The sequence below is a fragment of the Mastigoproctus giganteus genome, chromosome 1 (genome assembly GCF_048544385.1).
Source record: "Mastigoproctus giganteus isolate SK-2022 chromosome 1, ASM4854438v1, whole genome shotgun sequence".
NCBI lineage: Eukaryota > Metazoa > Arthropoda > Arachnida > Uropygi > Thelyphonidae > Mastigoproctus > Mastigoproctus giganteus.
Window position 1 is genome coordinate 84986990 of NC_143575.1, and position 27073 is coordinate 85014062.

Here is a 27073-nt window from a genome sequence, read left to right on the forward strand (position 1 = left end):
GACGCTAGTTAATTAACAGCATCGAATAACATTGATAGAGACAAACAAGATCAAACGCCAAGCTGGGAGAGTTTGTCGTTTACACAGCAAAAGAAAAACTCCAATAATGGAGTGTCCCTGCCTTTACTGCGATATCATTCACCCTAGCTTATTCAAATAGTTACTTTCTCAAGTTAATCCTTGTCAATTATTGCAACTGTCAGCTATATCTAACTTTGTTTTCCATTTTTATCCATGCTTTACCCTGCGAACTTCATTTTCCATTTACTTAAGGAGCGACCACATCTTCCATCTTATGCCCAAGAGATGGAACGAGTTGCAGTCGATTTTGTGGCAGTTGGTAGTTTGTAAGAAGAATAATTTCCTTCTTTTAAGCTCCTTTGACATGCCGTGGTGTTTGCCTTTTACGTCAGTTATTATCTCTACATTAAATAGGGGCGGCTTTTGTATTTTGTGTCTGGATAAGCAGAATCAAAAACATGCTTGACAGGCCTTAGATATCTTTGCTCGGATATCAACAACTAATTGGCTCGTGTCGTGCAGAACAAATAAGTAGATGAGTATCTGGTGGTTCAAATGACTTTTGCTTGTAAATCACCTTGTACGGGATTTATTTGACGTGGCTAAAACAAATATTAATTAGGATAGCGCGGCTTCACTTGGAAGTAACGGAAACCATGATGTAAACGGACCACAAAGAAAGTAATACCCTAATCACTCGCATTAATGAAATGTAATTAACAATTCTTTTGTTATTTTTAAACTGGTAACAAAGTGCTGCATTGCTCATTGTGATAAGGGTAGATGGTTGTTGGAAAACTTGTTCGTTTTATATACGAGAGCTGTTTAAAAGGAGTGTCAACTGGTATCAGAGAAAAACGAGTTCATACTAATATGTATATGATATCTGCTCATTGCAATCTCCAGCTTGTTGTGCAATATCCCAAATACATGTGAAAAGAGTCTGATGCCATCAACAGATTGGGTTTTGTTTAACAGTTGCGAAGAATCGATCTGCTGCTTACTGGTACGCGTGCCTTCTTTGAATACGTTAACATTTGAGCGGCACCTTTATGTCGTGGAATAAATCAGTGTTACTGGGACTCATGCACTTTCATACCATGTGAAAGAGGCTTGGGATCGAACCTCGTCAGGATGGAAGGACTTTATGGGCTAATTTATGGGCTGAGTGTAAAGACTGTACACACTCTTCGACTGCAGTAATCTGAAGCTAGAATGAGTAAAACGCGTCATCTATCAGACTTTGAAAAGGTATTATCGTGGGTGCACGTTTAGCAGGAGCCACAATTCAGGAAACGAAAAATATAACTGGTTTCTTTTCTCAGAAGCATCCATCTCAAAGGTTTTCAGTGACTGGAAAGCAAGCGGTTCTTCCACATCTCAAAGGCGTAAATGTGGCAGAAAAACAATACTTCAAGGACGAAGCCGTCGTACTCTAAGGAGAACTGTAGGGAAATTAGGACCTCCAGTGCGCAGCAAATAACCTCTGAATTCAACCAAGCCCAGTACTGCCATATTTCAACCCATACCATGCGCAGGGATTTGAAGAAAATGAGTACCGGCAGTCTCCTGCCTATTCGGAAGTTATTTCAGAGAAAAACAGAAAAATCCGCTTGCAATGGTTGCAGAGAATGTGGTGATTAGAAAGTGGAACAATGGAAAAATTCATGTAGTTAAGGGAATTACGATACCTCATTTTGTTTTGCATTGATGATAGGCAGAGAGTGTAGCAAAACCTTAAGAAGCGATGGACCTTGCTTGTCTGTGTTAAAACAACCGAAGCATCTATCATGGCATGGGAAATGTTTTGTTGGCACTGACTGCTTCCGATGATACCGGTGGAAGGTTGAATGTCATCTAGGGAGTGCCTAATTTTGTATCAGATTTACTGTGCCCTGCAATGTTACACTTGTATTCCCAAGGTGATGACCACTTTATGGATGACAATGAGACAGCGCATCGTGCCAGAATGGTTCGCAGATCATGAGACGGATTTCCACATTCACCTGATTTCAATGTTATTTGAAGAACCCACATTTAACTCCACGATTCATTTTAATAAAAATCTCGTTGGCCCATTAGTAAATAACAAAGTTGCTCCGCTGATCATTTCAAACGATTAAAAAGGAAGTTTCATACATCCCACATCGATGGAATGGAATTACAGGTTTCCCTTCCTTAAATGTCGAAACACTTAGCGTTACACGAACGTAAGCGTCATGTTCGTGTCGGTTCTTCCATCTAAGCGATGCTTTTAACAAGACATCGTCATGAAAGCGAAAAATCTTCCTTGAGTGGCAGATTCTCGTTGCAACAGTTTCAAGATGGTTGAAGTAATGCATTTTCTATGTTTATGTAAGGAAATAGCCTTCATCCTATTTGCTCTTTCATTATTTGCTGGAGACAAGCGCACTTAATACTTTGATCGATACAGTTGGGTTGTATCAGTAAATGAGTAACTCCGGTTGGAGATGATCAGATTAGCTACCTCTAATTCTCGGAAACAAACTTGGACGATATTAGGCCATGAGCGCTTTCTCTCTCCTTGATGCGGTAATAAAGGTGTACCTCTTCAACATTAAATAAACACCGGTCCATTACAGAAACGATGTGACAGAATTGGTGCAGCAATTATATTTAAGCAACATCCAAGATGTTCTCTATTTCGTTAGTTCTTAAATTTTCAATAATCAAAAGGTAATAGACTGATTCAGTGAGAGGGCGAATTTGATTAGTGTGTGATGGTAATGCCCTGGCGGCTAATACTTGAAACTAGGACATACTCAAAGACCTGTTACTTAATTGACCTGCTTCCCATATTAGTGACGTAAGCCCACGCGACCATATGCAGAACAGAAGCAGCTATTAAAGTGTCACCGGATCACTACAGATGTCACTATGAATCATTTCTCATCGCGCGCTACTGAAATCAGCTTGGATGTTACAAAGCGATCTGTGGATGAAAACATGAACGATGAATGGTAGAACAACCAAGAAGCAGTGCGGTAGGCCATGAACACTAAAAGAATTGGCAATTGCTGAAGGGGCAGGTTATCTCATCCCGGCAGTCGTGTCTGTAATTGGAGAGGTTGGAGGTCAGGAAGTGGCCCGTAACTGCATTCACTATCCGTAGGTAGTTGGGCAACGTTGGTTTCCATGGCGGATCTCTGAAACCATCACAAAGCAAAACATAACTTGGAATGGTGTTTATAATCGTTCTGAAACTTTCGTCTGACGGAAAGGGGTTGCAAAAAATGACGAATCGTGCTGCACACCATTAAGCCAAAAATTGTAATTATTATTTCAACGGAACCATGGCTTGTCTTTCCTAACTTTGTGAATTTGTCCTGAGGTATCTGTTCAGAGACAGATTTATATATTAAGCAGACTGAAAAACCCGGAATATCTTACAGGGAAACCCTACTCCCTTGCTTTGAGATCGGCTAGCTGCAGCGTCCATTGAAGGACTTCAGATATTCTTCCAGTCATTCAAGGGAAACGAACCCAGACTTCTTGTAAAGGATCTTGTTTGGAAGAGGCGCGGTTGGATCCAGCTGTCTCTTATTGTTTGGATCAGGACAGTTGGTAAATTTAGGTTCTGATCCAGTACTGCAATTCACTGAATTTCTCGATATTAGCTGTGGCCGCCTCTCACCTTGTATTGTGTGTTTTGTTTACCTATTTCAAAGCTGAAATAAAGGCCTCAACACCTGGGGACAATAAACTGAAAAGAGGATGTACATTATTTTATATTACATCTTTTTTATATTACAACGTAACTAATCCTCCTGAACTTTTTAAGGAATGTTACCTTGAAGAAACTCGCTGCTGTAAGCGCACAGTTCCTTACATACTTCACATATCTTTTGTTTTGGAGTATTTTCCATTTTATCGAAATGCTAAACAATTTGAAGGAAAATTTAGTTTTCAGAAAACGAAGTTTTCACCCCAGAAATTTTCACAAAATCCTGTGGATTATCGCAAAATTACTAAAGTTCCATTTATTTTGAAACAAAGAAGATGGAGATATTACCATCTTAAATACTCCACGAGAAATCAAAGACAGTGGGGAAAAGGCTTTATTTTTTCAAGCTGTTATTTCCGCGTAGATCATTTTTACCCTTTCCATTCGTCCTATAATCGTAAAAATGCAGCTTTTGCTAAATCCCTGCTAATTATCCCAAGATCCGAAAGGTGTTTACGAGATCGTAGTGTCAGCGGAGACCGATGCAGAATAACCAGGTTTAATACGATATCGAAGACAAACTGGAACACCGCTTCTGACGTCAGACAATTTCATGCTCTCCTGGTTGGAAATGTGATCTGCCCATGTTTATCATCAATAGTATTCTTCCCTAGATTTTTTTATATTTAGCTGCAGATAACGAGCCCTTTCTTTCTTGCGACACAATGACATAGGTAGCCAATGAATAATTATATTCTGTAATGTGAAACAGAAACGGAGAATAACCTTGTCCTGTCCTTTCTGAATCCTCTTGATGTGCTTCGTCCATATCCGCATTCTATTTGCAGAGTTCTACTCTTTTTTTTGCCATCTCGGATAGAATTTCTTTGAACAATCGATCTTTTCCAACTACTGTTTCATTATAATTAATCTGTATCCTGTTTATCACCAACTATTTAAAAATGGTTCCACGTCCCTAAACAGTGATTGTTTGGCATTTGTACTGATGAGTTTTCTTACCAAACAGTATGAAAATCGTTGATTATAAAAATGTCTTTTTAACCCAAAGTACTTTAATGAAAATCTTGATTCTCTGGGAGGTTGTGTAAGAGCTTTTAAGAATATTAATGATGGTATTGTTTAAGTTATAAACAAGTTGGTTATTGTAAACATTAGTTTAAAATTCAGAAACTTTAGAATAATTAAGTAACGTACTTTATGAGTTAAAAACGTCTATCTGCACTAAAGAAATGTTAACCAAAACTTCACCAGTTAACGAAATTACGATTTAAATCGGTTTGGATGTTGTAAGGCAAAATATGGGTTAAAATATGAAGAGGATGGTAAATAACCAACACCATGCCAACGGCAACTTAGAATGGTGCGTTTCTAGTCTTTGTTGAATGAGATGGAATATTGTAGCAGTTCCTTTTGTGTTGGGGGAAGACGTCTGCACAGGGGTCATGAATTATCCTTCCATTCGACATTAAATTTAGTACAAAAGTCCCTGAGAATATTGTAAATATGCCCTGAAATTCTGACAAAGACCGAAACTGTTATTTCAAAATTATACCTTTTTCTGGTGAGCGGAAGAGAAGGGAAATTTGCATATAACTCCTCAAGACTCAATCAAAGATTCACCAAACATTTGGTGTCGATCGGATTTTACTTAATTCTGGCATCATAATTTCATTTAAACATACAAACAGAGATATAGATTTCATTAATTCCACTTTCCTTTGATTAACGCTCGAACACCAAAACTGAATCTAGATTTGAGGCTAGGGTTAGAGTCGAATTTAATCCTAAAGCCTTCCAAGGGATTAACAGAATATAGGCTTGAATTTTTTGGTGGCAATAAAACCTTGTCGAGTGATGCCTAAACATTCGAAACATGCTTTCATTACTGTATATACGAATAACTCGAAATTTTATAAAAAAAAGTAAGAAAAAATTGTCGAATTTCTATTGATTTGATATTCTTAACAAACTGGTTCAGTACCGAAGGCTATACTTCAGTTTTCTTTCATTCCTGTCGATAAATTAAGGATTAATTTACCGAAACAGTTTTCGTAATTTTAATTTAGCGTTTGTTTGTCCATATTGAAAAAAAATATTGTGCCGATCACTTATTTTCCAATGCCCACAAACAAACGGTTCTGTGGGGTAGAAAAACTAATCGAATCTCTGAAAATATAAAAAAAATTCTTTCATTGAAAGAGAAGATTCACTATGAGTTCAGAATAATGGAACATCCCAATTGCTTTAATTCATTTGGGAATATGCGACCGAATTTTTCATAAATCTCTCGATTGTCTAACAAATCAAAACAGAAATGTGTTTGATAGAAAAAAAAAAGTTTCCTAGTTCGAAATGTAATCAGATGGTATTACAAAATGAAAGCGATTTAGAAATAGAAAAAAAGGAAGATATTTCGCACTCAGATTGGACAAATAAAAATGTTTCGTAAGAAGGACAACTCATTCTGTGCTATTGTGTGGAGGATTAATGGCGTCACTCCCCCCTCCCACGAGCTAAGGAGAAGCTCGATCCATAACTCCGTTAGCAAGAACCCGTCACTTCTTTGGCAGGACAAAGAGAGACCTGACAACGACACTAGATGAGAGAGAATTGTGTCGGGATGGCCGTTAACACACCCACTCGCCGCCGTGTGTACATCCCAAGAAAACCAAATCAACAAGAAAGAACAGGGCGATGGGTCAATGATGGATGTCGGCGCGTATTAAAGATAGCAACGCGCTGTTGAGAGTGCAAATGATCTTCCAATTCATTTAATGTGAGAAAATTTCCCTTTCTTGCCAATGCCGCACATCCGTGGTGAGGTCACGGTTGCGTTGGCAATGTCTGAAATGGAACAAAGACCGTTCTCTCTTTGATGAAAATAATCCTATCAAATTTAAGACAAACCCCTGCGTATTAATCAACTCTGAGCATTTTCTTAGTTTTGCTTGTCACGTACATTCATCTCTCTCTCATCTTCACTCATTTCTGTTCTCTCACTTCGTTTTTGCCCCTTCTGTCTTTCTTTTTTAGATAAGATAGATTTTTTTTAATTAACAAAATTCTCATTTACCTAGTTTCAATAAACTGTTTTTGCCAATTTATTGGAAATTAGGTAAATGCCATTAGGCTATAAATTTATTTACATCCTGATGGCATGTGGTTCATAGAAATCTATACCTTTGCTTCTAGAAATAAGGTGTTACTCCATACTTGTCAACTCGTCATTTGATCATCAATCAAATTGCACACGTAGTATGACTGACATACACAGAGCGATGCATGCAAATTAAACCGATGATAGTACAAGGCGAGAAACAAAGAAATGCAGAACAAAGTTTAAAATAACATGAAGTAAAAGTTTATTGTAAATCGCAATTTTGTTGTTTTAAACATTTCGCAATGCCACCTATTTAAAAAAACAAGTCAGTTATAAAGACAGATTAGGTTACTTTTCGTCGTCGAATATTTGAATCAGCATTTCTTTATTCAGCGAAATCCAGTCACGCCTGATGTCAATGGATATTAAGTATTACACTCACTGGTCAAAAAATTAGAAACCTTTATTCAACATGTATTAAACCCCTTTTGTCCGAATTACCCTCCTTACACGTCGTGGCATGGATTCCAAGTGTCTGAGGAAGTCTAGTCCCAGATTTGACCATTATTCGATCACGATATTTGTCAGCTTGTATTGTAGTCGGGGAACTGTGAACACCCATTTCAACATATCCCAAACATTCTCAGTTGGATTCTAATCTGAAGAATTAGGCCGCCAGGGAAGTTGAAAACTTCGGGACGTTTCCAACTTCTAGAATCCAACACAATCCAGGTAAAAATGAAGCACAACAAGGTGAACCTGGCCTCATACGACAAAACAGGTAAGATGATCATCTGACACTATGAGCGGACACAGTGCATACCAACAAACCATGCCCTATACCACCTCCAGCCGCTTGAGTGGTCTGGATGCACCGCTTCATAAGATTTAACACCGCACTTTCATCCTAACTTTGGTGCTGAAAAGTTAAAATGGAGACTTGCCAAATCACATGATTTGGCAAGTCCACAGTCCACTCTTAGTGTTTCCACATCACTATTGATTTTTAAAGAAAGCACTGGCTTTCGCATATGCGTACGATCGCGAAATCCCAGACTCTTCAACTTTTGCACCGCTTGGTTCAGTTAGAATGGGTTTTCGTTGCGTAAATCGAATTTTTCAGTCATCTGTTAACACTCTGGACCTTCTATTCTGAAGCACAATTTTCTTTAAATTCCTGCGGTCTCGTTGTTGGAGTACGGACTTTCTTCTTCTTAGATCTGTATTTTCCTTTCGTCCTCCACTCATTGTATGCTTTTGAGAGATGGTTTGTTATCTTTCGACACACCAGTGATCTCCTTTGATTTTATAATTGTAGCGCCTCCTAAACGGGCTCCAAGGTTGGTTGATTGGGGATTTATTTAGCGCATCAGCATATATCGCCATAGTGCGCCAACGGGCTCCAAGAGTAACACCTTTCTGAAATCAGAAACATTGCCTGTAGCCATCATGACCGATTGACAAGAAACACCAGGAAAGCCTTCAAATGCTTATCTAATACCAAATCACTTGTAATAATACCATGTGACAACTTACATTTCCAAACGTTTAATTATCTATTGATGCCAATTGCAAAAGATTTCTAATTTTTTTGGCTAATATGTCTATATAATAAACCTAACAACAGCTTAACCGGAGACCATGATTAGATGCTGTTTAAAAAAAAAAATATAGGTTTTTATTGGTTGTGTTATTGGATACACTTATATTCGAAAACCTCCTTCCTTTCTCAAAACTTCATTCAGAATTGCTAATAAACTAAAATATATATCTGCAGATGTTGTTTTTATTTCGTTTCATTTAGAGTGCAACTGGTTTAAATAGCACCAAGATTCCATCGTTTAAAACTATTCAAGAGAATCGGATAAAACCCTCATTCGAAATGCCCAGCTGCGATGTAGCGTCTAATGGGCTCCTCCTCGAAGCACTCTGTTTTTTGTTAAGAAAACTTCTTGGAAAAGAGAAGAAGCAGTGCTCAGTTTGAAAAGAGCGATTTTTCATCCGATATTTCCTTATGCAATTCCTACATTCTATATTTATGACTAACTTCACTTTTGGTGTCGCTGTTATTGTAATCGATTGTTCTTTCCAGGTTATGCAGTAAAGACATGTTTGCCTAATGGAACGTGGTACATCAACGAAGAGTGGCACACCGAATGGACCAATTACAGTGGCTGCGGAAGGGCTGAGGTAAGTTGTAGGGCAAATATAACGTTTGAGACAGCGAAATTTATCAAAACAACAAACACAAAGGAACGAACGCAGCGAAAACAACCCGATAATGCACGATGCTGCAAAAAAAATCTTATTTTTCACTTTCTTATCCATATTTTCTAAGTCACTGAGAAACTCAACGGTTATATTCGATTCCAAAGACTTAATGCACTCAATTACTAGCGCGAGCAAACTTCAAAGTGGCCATGAATGACACCATCGCACATCCTACACAAGGATTCACTGTTCTCTCTCTCTGCCCATGATTGAATAGGACTGCTCATAATCTATAACCTCTAAATAACCTCATTGCATATACTATGTAACCAAAAGTATAGGATAATGTCGAAAAGAACATTTCCTGTAAATTAAGCAAATATTGGAGGGGGCAGCGAGACAGCACAGAAGTTTAAACGATGCTGCAAAAAGTAAGGATGTCATTTACAACGGACATAGCAAGAGAAGACAAGCGCAGCGAATCTCCCCCACTTACATATTGGAAGACGTCTGGGTTTGAATTCCATCGCAGACTGGAGGAGGCCTCTTCAGTCGGGACAATTATCCCATCTCAGATAGATGGAGTAGAGACTCCCCTCGAGTTATACGGGATTTTTCAGCCAGTATAACGTGCTAATCGACCCATCAATACTCACACTTGTAGAGACATAATACCCAATGGCTCCATATCGTCCTGAAATATCAGGAAGTTGAGTGCAAAGTTTTGAATCTTTCAAATACCTACAAATATCTACGCTAGAAATTCTGCTTAAGAAAACTTCTCGGAAACCTAGAAATAAGACTTTGAAGGGACAGACGCGAAGATCAATGAGAACTCCCCCACATTTATGATACTCTAAATGGTTTCCATAGCAACATAAAGAAACATTTGAAATATCCTCTAAAAGGTTCTGGAATTGCGTCTCTACTGGTTTCCATGACTACCAAAGCATCCGAAACAGAATTTTAGAATTCTTTAAGGTTTTTTCATGCCTTACCAACTCCTCTGAGCAGTCTTTATTTGAAAACGTGTGTCCGTGTTCATGAAACGAAATCTTATAAAAATACTTGTAAAGTAGCTCCACCATCTTGCTGCAGTGGAGAAATTGTAACTTTTTTCTGCTTCCTTTACGGAGAGTTTCAATGAAAACATTCCTTTCCAATCGACTCGGAATATTTTGTTTTGTTCGGCACAGCAGCGAGAGATTGGCTTCAATTATCACTTTATTCTGTGAAACACCCCAAGAAAAATAACCACTGGCACTTTCCTCACTTGCAATTCAGAAAGTTCTTTTAACTGGGTTCAGTCAATGTCTGACATCGCATATTTATATTGCATTTGGATTTTTATAATTTTCTCTAGAGTGGCACAGACATAGTGAAATTAAGATAGAACAAACAAATAAATATTCGCTTTCAGCAGTCCCCCACCCCCACAAGAGTTTTAAGTTTGTTACAAAGAAGTTAAAAGATAAATTGATTTTTCAAGTAGCTTCTAGTGTTTTCTGATTCATAAATCCAAACGATTATAACGAAAAGAATAAAGGTATGTAACGCCCCCTATCAGTGACTATATTCCCAGCTTGCAAAATATTTGTATAAAATTTATTTAACGTGTATCGACTGCCCACAAAATAAAAATATTGAAGTGACCTGACTGTCATAGCACTGATTTGGAAATTAATAAAAGCATTCTTAATAAAACTATCGCTGACTTTTAATCTTCGTTTTATTACAATCGGCATATATTCAAATCTCGAAATCAGAAGACAAGATGCGACTTCCGGATTAGTGATGTCAAGGAAATACGTCACAAGGTGATGTCATATGTACGTCACATAGTAAATCGTGTGATGCCGATGTAAATGACAAATCTTTCCAATCTACTTGATAAATTTTACAAATATTTATTTCAGTACATGTTGTACACATTATCAATAAAATTTACATATTCAAGCAAAAACAATAGGCGTCAAAGGATTCTTATTCTTTTATGCCTCTTATCTATTTAATTTTGGTTGTTTATTATTTATAATACACTGAGTGGCTACTTTATTAGATATAAACACCAAATAGGGAATAGGTCACCCTTTATCTCTCAGAACAGCCGGGATTTGTCGAGGCTGGACTCAACGGCGTGCTAGATGCTGCTCTATGTTGACTAAGTTGTTTCCTTCAGTTGAAAATTGGATTGTGGTGAGTCTCTATTCCGAAGAGCTCTTTATACCTCAGGTGGCCAACTGAATGCAGATGAGGCGAGCGGGAAAGCAACCGTACGCGGAATCTACTCTCTGATTCTTAGTCAATTCTGGGCATTGTGACATCGCATTTTCCTATTGGAAGAAACCATTCGAGTAAGGATACAATGCAGCCATAAAAGTATGCGCCTAGTGGAAAACAATTTCCAGATAACCTGTAGCATATATATGTTGCTTCACTGGTATCAAGGGACCGATTTCCACCACAAAAACACTCCCTACACCATTACATCACCATCCGATATTCTTGACACCTGTAGAGGATGAGTCTGTATTCTGTCATCCTGTCAGCGTGAAACGCAGGAATCGGGATTCGCCAAACCAGCAAGCTTTCCCCCTCCCCAGTTGTCTGCTGTCATTGTTGGTGTTCCTGATCCCACTTTAGTAACCGTACATCCTTGTGTCAGAAGTGGATTCCAGTTCGGTCGTCCGTGACGACGAGTTTTGCGTTCTGAAAAGTCTCTTTCAGTTACTGCTGTTGCTGGGTTACTTTACTGACTGGACTGATCAGCCTCTATAGTTTAATTTTAGGAAATTATATTTCATCATTTGTAATCTCTCATTTGATGAGGAAACTCGTGAAAAGATTGTCGGTTAATGATGGGGTGTTTGATGTCATCGATGAGGTGGGAATAAATCACCGAAACGATCGTCCTTACGTTAAAAATAAATATAATTATGATTCTTTTATGAAACGTTCTGTTCGTTTGTAGTGCAAATACTGAGGTGATCCGAAACGATAAAATCCGAAACGAAACGCAAGAAATGCGATGCTAATGTTACCGTGAAAATATTGTCATTTTCCTTATGACAAAAATCATTAAAAAAGGTTAGTAGCCCCTTATTCCAGCCCACAGAAATCGGCAAAAGCCCACCTATTGAGAATCTTATAGAGAGGATTCAAAATTTTGTTCAAAAACTTGTGATTTAAGCTCAAATTGGATTGCAAAACCGAACAGATTCATTATGGTGCCAACGCTTGGGTCTGTTACCTTTCTGAAGGAAAAACACCTCTGATGATTAAAGATTCTCGATTAAATTAGTGATCGGTCGGATGAACTCTCAAACTGTCTTGGCTGAAGCGTCTTTATTTTTTAATTACAACGGGAAGTCAACGCCTTTTCACGAACATGGCTAAGACAGATTATTGTATTCATAATTATTCCAATCTGTTACAAACATCAATCTGTAATTCGAGCACTGGTGTTCCCTGCTTGGTAAATCATTTGAGGAAAAAGTTATTCTCCTAAGTCTTCCTCTATTAAAGACAATTTATTATGAGTGGGTGTTAGAATGACTAATTATAACCCTCTGCTGGTCGTTTTACAATGATGAATATACACTGATATTAGTGTAAATATACGGACTGTATATTTTACAGACAGTTTCACTTATAATGAAGTTAATTTTAAAATATATATATATATATATATATATATATATAGTACAAAAAGCAGGACAAGCAAACATTAAAACAACTTTTCGATTCATTTACAGGGAATTCGGCGTATTCAGCATTTCCATATTGCTACCTACACAGTGTCCATCTTGTTCTTATTGCCAGCTATCGCCATATTCATGACTTACAAGTGAGTATCTTCTTCTTATGTCTCAAATTTATTCAGATTCGCATTTCTTTAAATGTTTGATATTACTTATTTCAAAATATGTGCTGCTAATATCTTATGGTTCTTTTAAACCAGTCAACATCTCTTGGTCAAGACGAATTCCAGTCTTAAACCTTGGTTTAAACATCTGAATTGTCCACTTGCCGATTTCCCCATTTCCAGAAAAATCTGATATTAACTATTTGTTCTGTAAAATGATCACTCAATTTTACCACACGGAATGAAAGCGTGCATGTACCCCTTTCTACTCCAGTAGCTGACCCCTTCGTAAAAACACGATAAAACATGTCAGAACATGTCTTCCAAAGGAAAAATACGTCCAATCGCGCAATAAGATGAATCTCCTTTTTTTGGTAGTGGCATTTAGCAAGATATTCACAAAGAAGTCCCACGCAGCAATTTTTTGTTATCAATTTTTCTGTTGCTATTAAAAACCAGTTTAGATGGTTCAAAAAATGTTTTCGAATCATCAGCTGTCTATTAGCCTATAGATAACAGACTCTGGGAAGATCACTGGCAGGCGCTACACCAATGACCCTAATGCTGGTTACATAGAAAACGGGAGATTGCCTAAATCTTGCTCTATTCTTATAAATAAAAACCCTCATTCGAGTGACTCTCGGGAATTTTGAAAATATGCTTTGTCTATATAGCGTTGTATATATAGTTGTTTTAATAATAAACATTTTTCTATAAAATTTCGTTTATGCAAAAAATGCTCAATTAAAACTCAATGTTTCAACATATTTCTGAAAAATTAAAAAAAAAACGCCTCCGAAATTAAGACGTGTCCCACTACTTCATTAATCTACAGTGGAGGGCAGAAACACGGCATCACCTTAAAAAAAGAAACATTTGTAGTGAAACTTATAACACATTGGTTCATTGCAGTCATTTTGTTTGTCGCAAAGCAAAGGTATTGCGTCAGATAACGCTTCGATTGCATCAGACAGTAATTGCAAGGTATTGCATCAGCAGTTTCTATAAATACGCAGTTGGAAGGGTATACACGCTCATTAGTATCCTGTTTTGCGGAGGTGTAAGCATGGCTCCATACGTTCAGCTGACACCAAGAAAAAAAAAGTGTAGCTGTTGCTCTGTCCCAGAAAAGGCTTTCTACACGTGCTATTGCTGATAAAATAGGTTGCCACCAGTCAACAGTATCCCGGGAGCTGAAATTACAGCGTGAAACCGGTAATGTGAAAAGAAGACCTGGATCAGGCCGTAAGAGAGTGACTACGCCTTCCCAACATCGATATTTGAAATGGCTATGCCTTCGTAATCACCATGCTACTGCTCCTGATCTAAAACTGGACTTTGAGATGGCCTCTGGTGTCGAAACAAGTGCAAGAACTATCCAAAGACGGCTTTCGGAATGTGATCTGCATGCCTATCAGCCCAAGAAGAAGTCTTTGTTGACCCAAAAAATGAGGAAGACGCGACTTGCTTGGACTAAAACGCATGTTTCGTGGACAAAAGAGCAATGGGACCCGTTGTCTTTTCTGACGAATCGAAATTCAACCAGTGTGCATAGTATTAGGGTCAGGCGACCCCTGTGGTTTCCCACATCTGCGCCATATGTACACTGTGAAGAAATACAGAACTACTGTAAATGCCAGAAAAGTGTTCTGTGTTGAACACGTAGTTTTGCGTTGGGTTCTGTTGGGTGTCCTGGCATTTGGCCGCAGGGCCCCTGATGGAACCCTACGTTGCCCGCACACACCGCTAGGAGATAGCCAGGCTGCCCATTATTCTCTGGCTAGTCTCTGCAGGGTCGTCTAAGCTTCCTGACAGAGACCAATGTAAAAAAAAAGGGAGAGTTAGAGCGGGTGGGCTTTAGAGTCAAGAAAAAGGGGGGGGTACAGGTAGAAATATGGGGGATGAAGAAGAAGGCATCCCCCAGGTACAATGGAATACATCCATCAGGCGAAAGTAAAGGATGGAATTGGGACAAAAGTTGCTGTGCAAGAAGGCACAAGCGTGATCGCCATTTGGCAGAATCTTCTTTCTCTTCTCATTCAGGTCCGGTCGTGATGTAATTTCAGTGGTGATGTCATCCGGTGATCTGTGTCTAAGTCAGTAGAGATATAAATAGGAATGCAGCTGTGGTTGTCCTATACTGGATCTTCTTAGATTTGGTGGTGGTGTAGTCTCATTTGCTGGTAGGCCTCTGCATTGATTCCCAAAATATAGGTGGTTGTCTTCTCTTGGTTTTGACGATGATCGGAATAGTGACTATATCCATGGTAGGGTCTTCCGTCGTGCGAATAAGTCTTGTGCGTAGCGCGTAAAGGCGACATAATCTTCTTCTCTTTCGAGGATGTGCTGTTCTTGGTTTTTAGGAAGGTAATGTATCCTAGTGAGGAGGAGGCATCTCAAATCTTCATGTATTTCGCACTCGTACATCAGGTGGTCCCAACTTTCGAGGGAACCACAGAGGCATTGTGGGTTTTCGGTGATCCCGAGTGTAGTGCGCTTTCCTATAGCATGGCTCGGATGGGAAGCTATATGTCAGAAGACGAAAATCGGAGGCATACCATCCTGACTGCATAACACAGACTGTAAAGTTACCCGCCGGTTAGATGATCTGGGGATGCACAACAAGCAAAGGGGTGGGGCGAATTAAGTTTATGAACGGAACGGTGAATGCAGAAACCTACACTGCTGTCTTGGAGGAGTGCCTGAAACTCGTTATTAGGGATCACCACACAGACGTCCAAAACTGCATTTTGCAACAGGACTTCAGCACCTTGCCACACAGCAAATTGATAAGTTTTATGTTATTTAGATTTAATGATGAGTTTGCCTTCTCAAGGCTTAAAAACACACTTACACCAATGTTTTCCCTCGTTTTTCTCCCTCAAGGTGCAATCATACCTCAAAAATGCTTTGGGATGATATTTATGGCAATTAGGTATATCAGGTGGAGTCTTTTATTGGATTTCATTCACAGAGATATATATCCCATCTAACAAATGCATTTCGAACATTTCTGCAACCCACAATGCAGCGCAAAACACATTATTTGCAAAATTCACAAGTGATGCAGTTTTTTTGTCCGCCACTATACATATGCCATCTTCTTTTTAAGGAACTGTTCTTTAACGGCACCATCAGGATTGAAATGAACTTTCTAAAAACATAAAAGTCCTTGCGAAGGTTAATTCACAATATGAGATAATTGAACGATGCATTCATACTACCTGGATAGTAGAAATAATGTTTGTGCAGTACCCATGCATAAACCATTTCTTTCATAAAAGTCACCCGATGACAAATTTGGACTATATGTAAGGTATTTGAATAACTCTCAGTGTATCTTTTAAAGAAAACTCTGGATCAAGTTGCCGTGTTAGAGCACATTATCAAGAAGCAGGATCATCCTTTCTTCTAATTGTTCCGGTATATTATGTTTGATGCTGAATCGCCGGCAGTTTAAATTTCCAGCATTCCTTCACGTATACACAAGAAGGAATACTGGAACTCTTGTTCTTTTAAGTCTAACACCGAAAAACTCTTACCATAACTTTTCCTGAAGAAATTTAGGATGGAAAATTTTTATTAATTCTTGGAAACTTAACTTGGTTCCAGTGCATTCTTTTGCATTCTACAAGAACGGCTTTTGAGACACACCACCATCACCATACATAGCCAGCATGCTGTTGAAAAGTGAATCAAAGCACGTTGGTCCAGTCTGAATGATCCGTCTGTTTGAAATGCCATATGAAATTGCAAACAATTGTAATAGTAGTAGTGGCATGTGATGCAAGAAAGCAAATGTATGAGCATCATCAGCCAAAAAAAAAAAAATCACACCATTCCCTCCAAATGCCTGTCCAGTTCCTCCTTAAATTTATTCAACCTATCAACTTCCACAACGACAGATGGAAGTTTGTTCCAGCAATTAACCACCCGCTGGCTAAAGGAAAATTTCCGCACATCTATTCTACATCTGTCTTTTCTTAATTTGAAATTATGCCCCCTTAGGTTCGTAATCTGAACATGTGGAAGGATCCCATCAGAATTCAGCGTGCTGAACCCATTCAAGGCCTTATACACCTCAATCAGATCACCGCGCAGGTGCCTAGTCTCCAGCCACTGCAATTTGCAGAACTTAAGCCTCTCTTGGTAAGAGGATCCCTTCATTCCCCTCACCAATCTTGTTGCTCTTCTCTGTACACGCTCAAGTAAATCTGCATCCTTCCTAAAATGAGGCCTACAGACCTGTACGCAGTACTCAAGGCGTGGCCTGACCATTGCCTTATACAGAGGGACAATCACCTCCTTCTCCCTGCTAGCAAAATTCCTACAAAGCATTGACAAAACCCCATGACCTGCCCTGGCAGCCTGTCTGCATTGCTCAGAAAACTTCATATCCGACTGCACAATTACTCCCAGGTCTTTTTCATTTTCTACCACCTTAAGTGTAGTACCGCACAGTAGGTACGTTTCTATGGGGTTACTTCTACCCATATGCAGTACTTTGAATTTGTCAAAGTTAAACTTCAGTTGCCACTTCTTAGCCCATCTGCCCAAATTATCTAGATCCTGTTGCAGTAGCACACTGCCATTACTGTCATTAACAACCCTGCCAACCTTTGTATCATCTGCAAACTTCGACACTAAGCCTGATATACCTTCATCAATATCATTGATAAATATACAAAACAACAGTGGACCTAACACCGAACCCTGTGGGACTCCACTAATAACATTAGTCCAAGAAGAGCAGCACCCATTGATTACCACCCTCTGTCTTCTCCCACTTAACCATCCTTTTATCCATTGTAGCAACTTACCCTTAATACCATTCTGCTCCAATTTGTACAATAGTCTTCCATGCGCAACAGTGTCAAAAGTTTTCCTGAAATCCAAATATATGATATCAAAATTATTTTTTGCATCCAGTTCCTTTGTAACCACATCATAATATCCCATCAAATTTGTCAGACAAGACTTTCCCTTAAAAAACCCATGCTGTGTCTGAATTATTGCTGCAGTCTTGTCTAGATGATCCTGCAATGCATCTTTAACCAGCGACTCCATTATTTTACCCGGAACAGAAGTTAAACTAACTGGTCTGTAGTTACTCGTGTCACCCTTCGATCCCCCTTTGTGAATTGGGGATACATTTGCACATCTCCAGTCCGTGGGAACCTCCCCTGAGTCCAAGGATGCTCTCATAATTATGGCTAAGGGTTTGCTTAGTTGCTTTGCCGCCTCCTTTAATATAACTGGATAGATCCCATCCACCCCAGGTGCTTTTCTTACGTTTAACTTCAACAATTTCTCTTCCACTTTGCTCTCAGTTATTACAAGATCATTAAGCACCCTGCTACAATTTGATAACCTTCTGGCATTTTCAATCGTTAATAACTCCTCATGTGTGAATGTAGATGCAAAATACTCATTCAGTTTGTTTGCTATCTGAGCAGGATCATCAACAGTTGAACCATCGATGTCAAGTGGACCAATCAGATTCATCCCCTTCCTTTTAGAGTTTATATAAGTAAAGAAATCCTTGCTGTTTTTCTTAGCATCTTTTGCCAAGGATTTCTCGTACTCTGCCTTCGCCTGCCGAACCTCCTTTGTGACCTGATTACAGATTAACTTATATCTGCCATAGGCTTCTAATAAAGCAATGAATCACAGCAAGCCTGTTATGGATGAGCATATCAACAAGTTGGATTAAGTGTCCATTTTTCCGACCTGAACTGCCACTTATCGAGAATGTTTTAAGAAAACAACCCTTGCATGTAATCAAATATTACGAATTCAATTAATAACCGGTGATTGGCTCGGTCACCAAATGAGTTTACCAAGCAAGTTTGCTTAAACAAATTGAAAACTTAACACATCCCCGCAGGAACTCAAGAAAAAGGCTTGGTAGCTGGCTACAGTTACCTCTGGTCTAATGGCGTGCGCCCATTAATCACTGAAATCACAGGAGGGGTCCAGAGGCCTTTTTTCTCTTCCCGACATGTTTGTTTCTGGATATTCATCAATCTTCTCATGGCTGTCATGTCATAGACAAACGTTGTACGATCACAATTAATGGTCAAAAAGTATTGGAACAAAGTAACAACGCACTGTGTACAGAAACAAGAAAGAATGGAGTGAGATTTATTGTCATCCTGTCTTACATCGACAGCACTTCCGAGAAAAGGAATGACATGGAGTCCAGAGAAGGCCATCAGTAGTCAGTAAAGAAATACATGGGCTGACGGATAGATTTTGATGTGGGGGTCTCTATAACACTATCATTGACGCGAAAAATAATTTATAAAAACTGAGAATCAGCTTATATGAATTGAATTATAAAAATGCAATTAGGGCTTCCTAAAAACATTAACGGCTGTCCTCATCAAGAGTTTCAATTATGCATATTTCCTGAATGTAGCGAGATCAGCAGTCGAAGTTAGCTTACGAACGTAATCTCTTTAGGTGTATTCATCTGGTAACCAAATTACTAGATGGAATCCACCGAGAAAGAAGGAACGTTCAATACCCAAGTTTGAAATAAAATGGTGAAAATGAGATTAAACGGTTTTTGTTGATATTTTAATCACCGTAGTAACTTGAATGGCAAAAAATGTTCTGTCATTCTAATTTAATGGATGTCACTGCCACAGTTGAATCTGAAATGGAAAACTATCACGTTTAGAAGAATCTCTATGAAAACTCGAACAGGAGGGTTACTAGCTAAAGTGATAAGATATGATTCTTGAGAGCTTTGTGCAATTCAGAGTAAGATGACTGACCATTTCGAAGTGACCATAGATAAAGTTTCAACTCCCTACCTCTTTATAATTCAGTGGATTAGGCCTGCATCTTTCAATATCTGTTTTCCTGCTACCATTGGAATCTTCAGAATCATACAGGATCTTTTCTTTGCAGATGACGCTGTTCTCACTTAACACAACCTTCCACGTGCTCAGCGTCATTTTGAATAGGACAGTCCGACTGGTAGAAGATATCGGCTTTAAAGAAACCATCCATGGCAGGTTGGCTTTTCCAATAGGTCGCGTTTTTCGCTGATCTTTCCCGATCGAATGGAGAGGTCAAATCTGTGAGGGGAATTCCAACAAAATTTATACAGAAAGTATAAAAAAACCTCAGCGTCATGAAAGCTGTTCATAATCCCAACTTAATAATTTTAATCTGTTCATAATCTTTAAAATTCTGGAAATATGAAAATCAAAAACAATTAAAAATATATCGCTGTTATGTATAACTAAAATCCTCATATATAATTAAATTCTTAACTGTCATTTATTAACCAAGTAGCTGTCCATCCTAGTAATATTTTGAGTACCATGATATTCTAGTGGTTTGACCACTTATCACTTGTTTAGATAGGTCTGGATTCGAGTCTAGTCAATGACCGGAGGTAATTCCAAGGTCCTCTTCATCGAGGCTCTAGTTCACAGATCTCACACAGAGGAAGTACAATTTTTCTCCTTGGGTTATTCCAAGTTTTCAGCCCGCACAATGTGCAAATCACCATGAACACACACTTCTACAACATGACACAGAAATATGGTTTAAGTCGTTGATGCTCCTAAAAGACTAACAATAATAACAAATATTTTAAGAATTGTAGAGTTAAAAAGCTTTTTTAAATTCCAGGAACAAGGAATTTAATAGTTCATTTCTTCTTTTCCATGCGCTCATCATCGTTAACTATAAATGGCAATTCCATGATCTACAAATGTTTACATAAATACCATTTCATATATTCTTTCCCCATCACATATGTGGGGAAGCTTCAGTTTTTACTTTTTTTAACTCTGCTTGTAAGTTACTGCTGTTGAAGGATTTAAGAAAATTTGTCTGCTTCCAGTAAGTGGTGGAACAATGGTGCGTAATTATCTTGCAAGATTTCGAATTTTCACAAGCTAGGAAATTTATCCTTCTTCAATTTCAGAAATAAACACTGTGAGATATTAAAAATATCGTCTTTCCTTATCCACCTAACATTCCCTATAAGAACGATTTTCTCTAAAGATGTGGCGAAAATCTAAGAGGATGAAAGGGAATTTTGTCAATACCGCAGCAAGGTAAAGTATCGATTCCAGAAGGATCTTCTTGGTACCTAATCCTCCTCTACAAGATGGCTACATCAGTAATGTTGTTAACAGTGGCAACAGGATACGTTCTGCGTGTTATTCGAAAGTCATGACACTTGTATAATCCCCACACACCTGTGGGGATTATACAAGTGTCATGACTCATGTAAGAACACTTAAAGAAACTGCGCGGAAGCCGTAATAATGATAAACAGTTTTGAAAGATTTTTTGTGTAATCCTTTTTATCTCTAATTTGGAATTTAACGTGAAAAAAATACTACACTGGTTTATTTATAGTATTAATAAAGTACCGCTGTTTGTTAATAAAAATAATTCTTAAACGAAGCCATTTCATTAGTGAATGTTTTACAACATAAAACACTGATAATGGACATCCTCAGACAGTTGCAGGTACACCGGATAACCATGCATAAAAACCTCTTCTTCTCTTTGCTCCTCAACTGCATATTTGTGATCGTCTTCAAAGCTACCGTTATACTTGACGAGCTGGAAAATGCAGGAAACAGAAGAACCATCTTGGAAGACAACGGGGTAAGTGAGGATTTGTTGTGGATTCCGTTATTATTAAAATGTTATTTAATAACGTATTATATTCATTCATTTGAGTAATGCCAGTGAATTAAATGTTATTTGACTATTATTATCTCATATAAAATGTTATTTATAATTACATTTAATACATTAAAACTAATCCACTGAAATTTAGTACGTTGATCAGAGCGAAAACTTTGCAAGCTGCACACAGAATCAGTTTTTGTAGCTGTTGTTAAATCAGGGCAGAATAACCTCCAGGACAGTTCACAATTCCCTCTCAAATGAGCGTCTGCATACAGTAATTTATAGAGATATAAAATTCATTTGCATAAACAAAGGATTGTTACGATGGCTCCTGATGATGCCACTTCCGGACATTTATCATCTTTACCAAATACTTGTCGGACACCTCAGGTATAAATGTAACACGCCATCCAATTTTAATTTCCGGTTTTCGCTGTTGTATGGCACTAAGTCAATGCCCTAAGCTTTATTATTATATTTATTATCTTAAAAGAGATAAATAACAGAGCTAAGTTATAATTTTCAGATTATTACAAAAGATCTTTATAACTTTGAAAACTAGAATGGAAACTGTTTCACACAACATAGAAAAGGTTGCAATTGCTTTGAATTTAAGCTAAGACAACTAAGCTCCGGTTGCTGTATTCTATGGTTCGGTTGCTTCTTTCTTTGAGGGGCAGAAAACCAGAATTTCTGGAGTGGGGGAATCATGACCCTCACGGCAACCAAATAAATCGGCTGTGGTGTCCAAAAGTCCATAAGAGTTCTCTCTTAGAGACACAGAACCCAAGTCTTTTCCACAAATGCGGAAGGGCAACGATTTTAATTATTGAGCTAGCTGTCTGCTAGCAGCTCAATAGCTATAACTGCTGATAAACTTTAAAAGGAACTCTAATCTCATCTTACCACATAAAACAATAAGAAAAAAAAACAATTATGGGACTAATTGGATCCAGAATGCTTTCGCTAGCAACTTCAGTTGCAATGGTGTGGACATCAGATCCAGCTATTGCTTGATCACTGTTGTAATGAAAAACCTGAATACAGCGCCACTTGCAGATATAATATGAATAACTTTTTACTTTGGGAGGGAGGGAAGAATCGGGAATTTGCTTTACAGTAACGTACAAAACAGTTCTTCTCCATGCAGCTGTCTCAAATTTTTTAAATTACAAAGATCTTTTAACTTATGTGGGAACATCCCTTATATGCTTTTCTAAAAGAAAGGGAAGGCATTATCAGGGTTAGTTCACTATTGATAAATTTGCAAACTTTTTGCAATTCCTTTCAGCTTAAATAGCTCGTTTTCTTGTCAGATCTTGAATGAATCTCTCCCATCCACTAACAAAATGAACTTCTGTGATACTCTTCTTGAAAATACAATGATAACACAAGTTTGTTTTAAAAACTGGTGCTTAAATAAACTACATTATTTACGAAATACAAAATTTGATTACCATAATTCGGTTTCTTCCCACAATGGCGATAATACTGCCATCTTGTTAACACTGTTCCCGAGAGGTTTTTTATTACACAAGTCTGCAGTTTAACAAAATGTTTTTCTGATGTTTTACTCCTGACAGGTAATATGAACTGAATATTTAATGGAACATTTTGGTCTTTCATTTTGGTTGATTGATTTTTAAAATGCAGAGTCTAGCAGCATCTTGAAGATTTTAGGTCCAATCAATCAAAATCCTTGTTGGAATTTTTTCGTATGTAAGTGACTGGAATTTTATACAAACGTACTTGAAGGTATGTAGGTTTCAGGGCTTTGACGAACTGTTTCTTTAAACCTAGCTTTGTAGGTAGGCAAAGGAGGCAACTGTGCTTTGTTTCAATCTACTAACGGCGCATGTTTAATGTTTTTGAACCTGGTGCCAGGAACTCTTGATGGGTAGACTTTCCTTTCTCAACGATCTTTTATTGCTCGACTATCCCACAAGCACAGAAAGCAAGACTTTCTTTGTAACCAGTTGCTGGCAGAGTAACAGACCAATAAATTCAAAATCACTCATTAGCCAATTATGATCCTTGTACTAATTTTTTTTTCCAAAAGAAGCTGAATGGGCTACAGGAATGAATGCATACTTGTTACTATTATGAAGGAGAACTCCTTTAGGGCTTTGGTTTGATGAGTCAAAAAAATTCCAAGGAGCCTTCTTTGTAAAATGAGCATACAATTCTCTTTCACGATGTATACAACATGAAATGACAGTTCCTAGCCCAGCAAATTCTTGAATTTCAGTCTTGACCCTAAAACCTCCATAAACTCTTCACTAGATTTCAATCACTCACGAGTTCATAGAGTTCATTTTGTATAAACAGCTGAGTTCCAGATTTGTGAATTTCTTTGTCACAATAGTTTATAAGATCCACTAGCTCGCAAAAGTTATATTTGGGATCTGATGGCATATGTTCAAGTACAAATGGTGAAGTGTAAAGTGTGTTGATGTCAAATGGCACCAGGTGTTCCCCCATCTGAGCGTTGCTTTCATTGTAGGTGTATACCAGTTCACTGGGAAAGCCAGAGATTTAAAAGTGTGGATCATGTCACCTAATTTCCTGAGATTTCAGTGACTAGGACCTAAAACAAAAATCCGCTAGGTTGGAGGCCGAAAGTCAATGGACGAGGTTCAATTTGCACGGTTTAATTTTGTCGTGTATGGCGTACACTAGTGTATAGGTAGAGTGGGAGAGGAAGACTGAAGGCTAGGGGGAGGAAAGTCAGAAGAATGGGTGCGATAGAGAAGATGCTCCCAGTTAGTGACAGTGAGACGAGCCCATGCCCCACCAGGAAAAGAGGGCGGCAGGAGTCTATCTCCTCCTCCTCCTCCCCGCCAGGGAAGGGGAATAAAGGTACCCGGCAAGGGAGCAGGATATTGATCACCAAATAGCGTATAGGCAGCAAGGCTGCAGTTGGTCGAATCTGATGCATTTCCTTTCAGTCCGGTGACATCAGTATCATGGTCTGGCCAAAGGTTTTGTTTGTTTGTTATTTGGAGCATTAGCAACTAAGGCCATATTGCTCCGGGGATATGCGGTGGTCATTCCCTGACCTTTCCGCATCCTCCGTATTTGGTGGTCACGGGCTCGAACCCCGGTCTAATCAAGAAGCGTGTGCTACGCACTGCCGCTCCTGCCCACCTGGCTACGGAGGTGCTCTGGCCAAAGGTAAGACAATTCCTGTCCAGAAGGTCAGTCCCAGACAGTGGTCGCTATGATGGATCTCTGATGACGCATGTGCAGCAGAGCTGCTATTTGAGTCAGAGTCTGTTGTAGGAGTCCAATAGTTGATCAAGTTCGGTAAAGTTTTCCTTTTTAGGAGTTCAGGGTCCATTCCTTGTTGTAGTCTAGTCCAGGGATTCCGTCCAGGTTGCTGGTTGGATCTTTTTTGTCGGTTTTGGGTTCGAACTGGTGAAGGTGGTATCGGTAGTTTGGGTCCCTAGAGTACTGTCATTAGAGCTGAAGAAATGTTGAGGGTACAAAATGTTCTGCATTTTCTTCGCCATATAACCTGCTATATTTAAAACAAAATTATCAGCCATTAATGATTTCCGAGCCGACCGGACTAGCCAGGTGGGTAAAGTGCCTGCCTGGCAACCAAAAGGTCGCGGGTTCAAATCCCGCCTCGGGCTTGAATCAAAGTACTGCAAAAACCTTGGGAGGTGCATATGGCACATAGAAGCCAATGTGCCAACAACTACCAAAAAAAAAAAAAAAAAAGGCGCCTCCGTAGCCAGGTGGGAAGGAGCAGCAGTGCGTAGCGCACGCTTCTTGATTAGACCGGGGTTCGAGCCCGTCACCACCAAATACGGAGGATGCGGAAAGGTCAAGGAATGACCACCGTATATCCCGGAGCAATATGGCCTTAGTTGCTAATGCTCCTAAAAAAAAAAAAAACCAAATAACAAATAACCAAAAAAAAAAAAAAAAAAAAAAAGATTCCCGAGGTTCCCTCCACACCATGGAAATAACAAATGTCATGGCTTTCTTTTTTGCCACATCTCCACAATCGCAAGCCTTCCACACATCTGTGACATACTTTATCGGGATCTCAACTTTTATGGTCACCTAATTTAATTCCAAAATATGCAGCGTATACATTTTCCACAAACGATGTTATATCTGTATTTGTTTAACCACAACATGGTTACCACGAATGTAACAAAACGTATTTGAATTGTTCGTAACCAGTGTTATCGATGAAATAGAAAATGAAAATCGCGTTAGAAGCAGGTATTGGTTAATACGACTGCACCAGAAAACAACTGGATGCCGAAGAAACAGTTTGGAAACGTCAAAATCAATGCAGACCGCTGTTATTAAGTAATAAATAAGTAACCTTCTTTGCTGCTACTTTAGTATCTTGCTTGTTTATTTATTTACTTCTAAAAGTTTCAGTTGACTTAATATATGTAAGAACATCTAATAATTGCCTTTCCCGCATAGTACTTTCTTAAATTCCTCGGGATAATTTTGGCAAAATAACTCAGCGAAGTGGACAAAACAAGATAGGAACTCTCTCTCATAGAAAACTCCAAACGAGCAAATACCACATTCACTCACTTTAGGAAACGCAATGCGGGCAATTTTAATTAACTCTCTAATCGTTAAATTCGAAGGAAATAAAGTGAGTATAATTCCAGATGACATGTTTCACGCCCACTTGCAAATTTGTTTCTTTGCTTGAACCAGTTGCTATTGCGATAAGAAATGCGACGCGTGTATTTCTTTAAATAGGAGAATACAATCTAATGTATGCTCCTATTTAAAGAAGATAATAACTGAATCAAAAAGTGCGCTTAGAAAATAACGTGTTTTTTTCTTCCCTTCCAGCCTGGCTGTAAGGTGATGTTCATCCTCACCAAATACTCTCGCATGACCACCTACATGTGGATGTTCTGCGAAGGATTTTATCTTCATATGCTAATTGCGGCAGCCTTTGCTGAACAGAAGAATTTAATCATGTTTTATATTATTGGATGGGGTAAGTATGGAGACATGAAATTTCTTTCCATTAAAGCAAGGCAGACCATTAACTAATATTCTAATCGGTGAAAGCTATTAGTAGTAAATAACTATCGAGAATTCCAGCATTAAAAGAATAGATTTGATTGTATGTTGAATGATAACAAACAAAAACATCACATACAAGTCTTCAATTGATTGATCCAACTCCATTTTGATGCATAATTGAAGATTTCTTTTAGGAATTCGTCGAACAAAATGCGACATTTTCCATCACAATCTATTCGCCTAAACAATCTTCAAATCGTTTAACAAAAAATCACCTGTAAAAACAACTTAGGTGAAGGTTAATATTCGCAAATTGTCTTCAGAATCATTTTGTTGAAGGACGTTTTCCAGTGAAGCAACTCATTAAATATCGATCGCTCTCGATCTCTCTTTGCGATTTTTTTACGTTAAAACTTAAATAAAAAAGTGAAAAACGTTCCTCTGTCATTATTAATGCATAAATTGTAATTAAATCACTGAC

General features: G+C 38.4%; 1 protein-coding gene across 3 annotated transcripts in view; it reads left to right on the forward strand.

The window, feature by feature from the left end:
* Nucleotides 1–27073, forward strand: part of LOC150090956 (calcitonin gene-related peptide type 1 receptor-like) — a 264585-nt gene that overhangs the window by 194698 nt on the left and 42814 nt on the right. For all 3 annotated transcript variants that reach the window (XM_090373571.1, XM_090373588.1, XM_090373579.1), the window contains exons 6-9: nucleotides 8920–9017; nucleotides 12794–12885; nucleotides 21396–21546; nucleotides 26413–26563. In XM_090373571.1, coding sequence (XP_090229697.1) covers nucleotides 8920–9017; nucleotides 12794–12885; nucleotides 21396–21546; nucleotides 26413–26563 — 492 coding nt within the window. The remainder of the gene's footprint in view (nucleotides 1–8919; nucleotides 9018–12793; nucleotides 12886–21395; nucleotides 21547–26412; nucleotides 26564–27073) is intronic.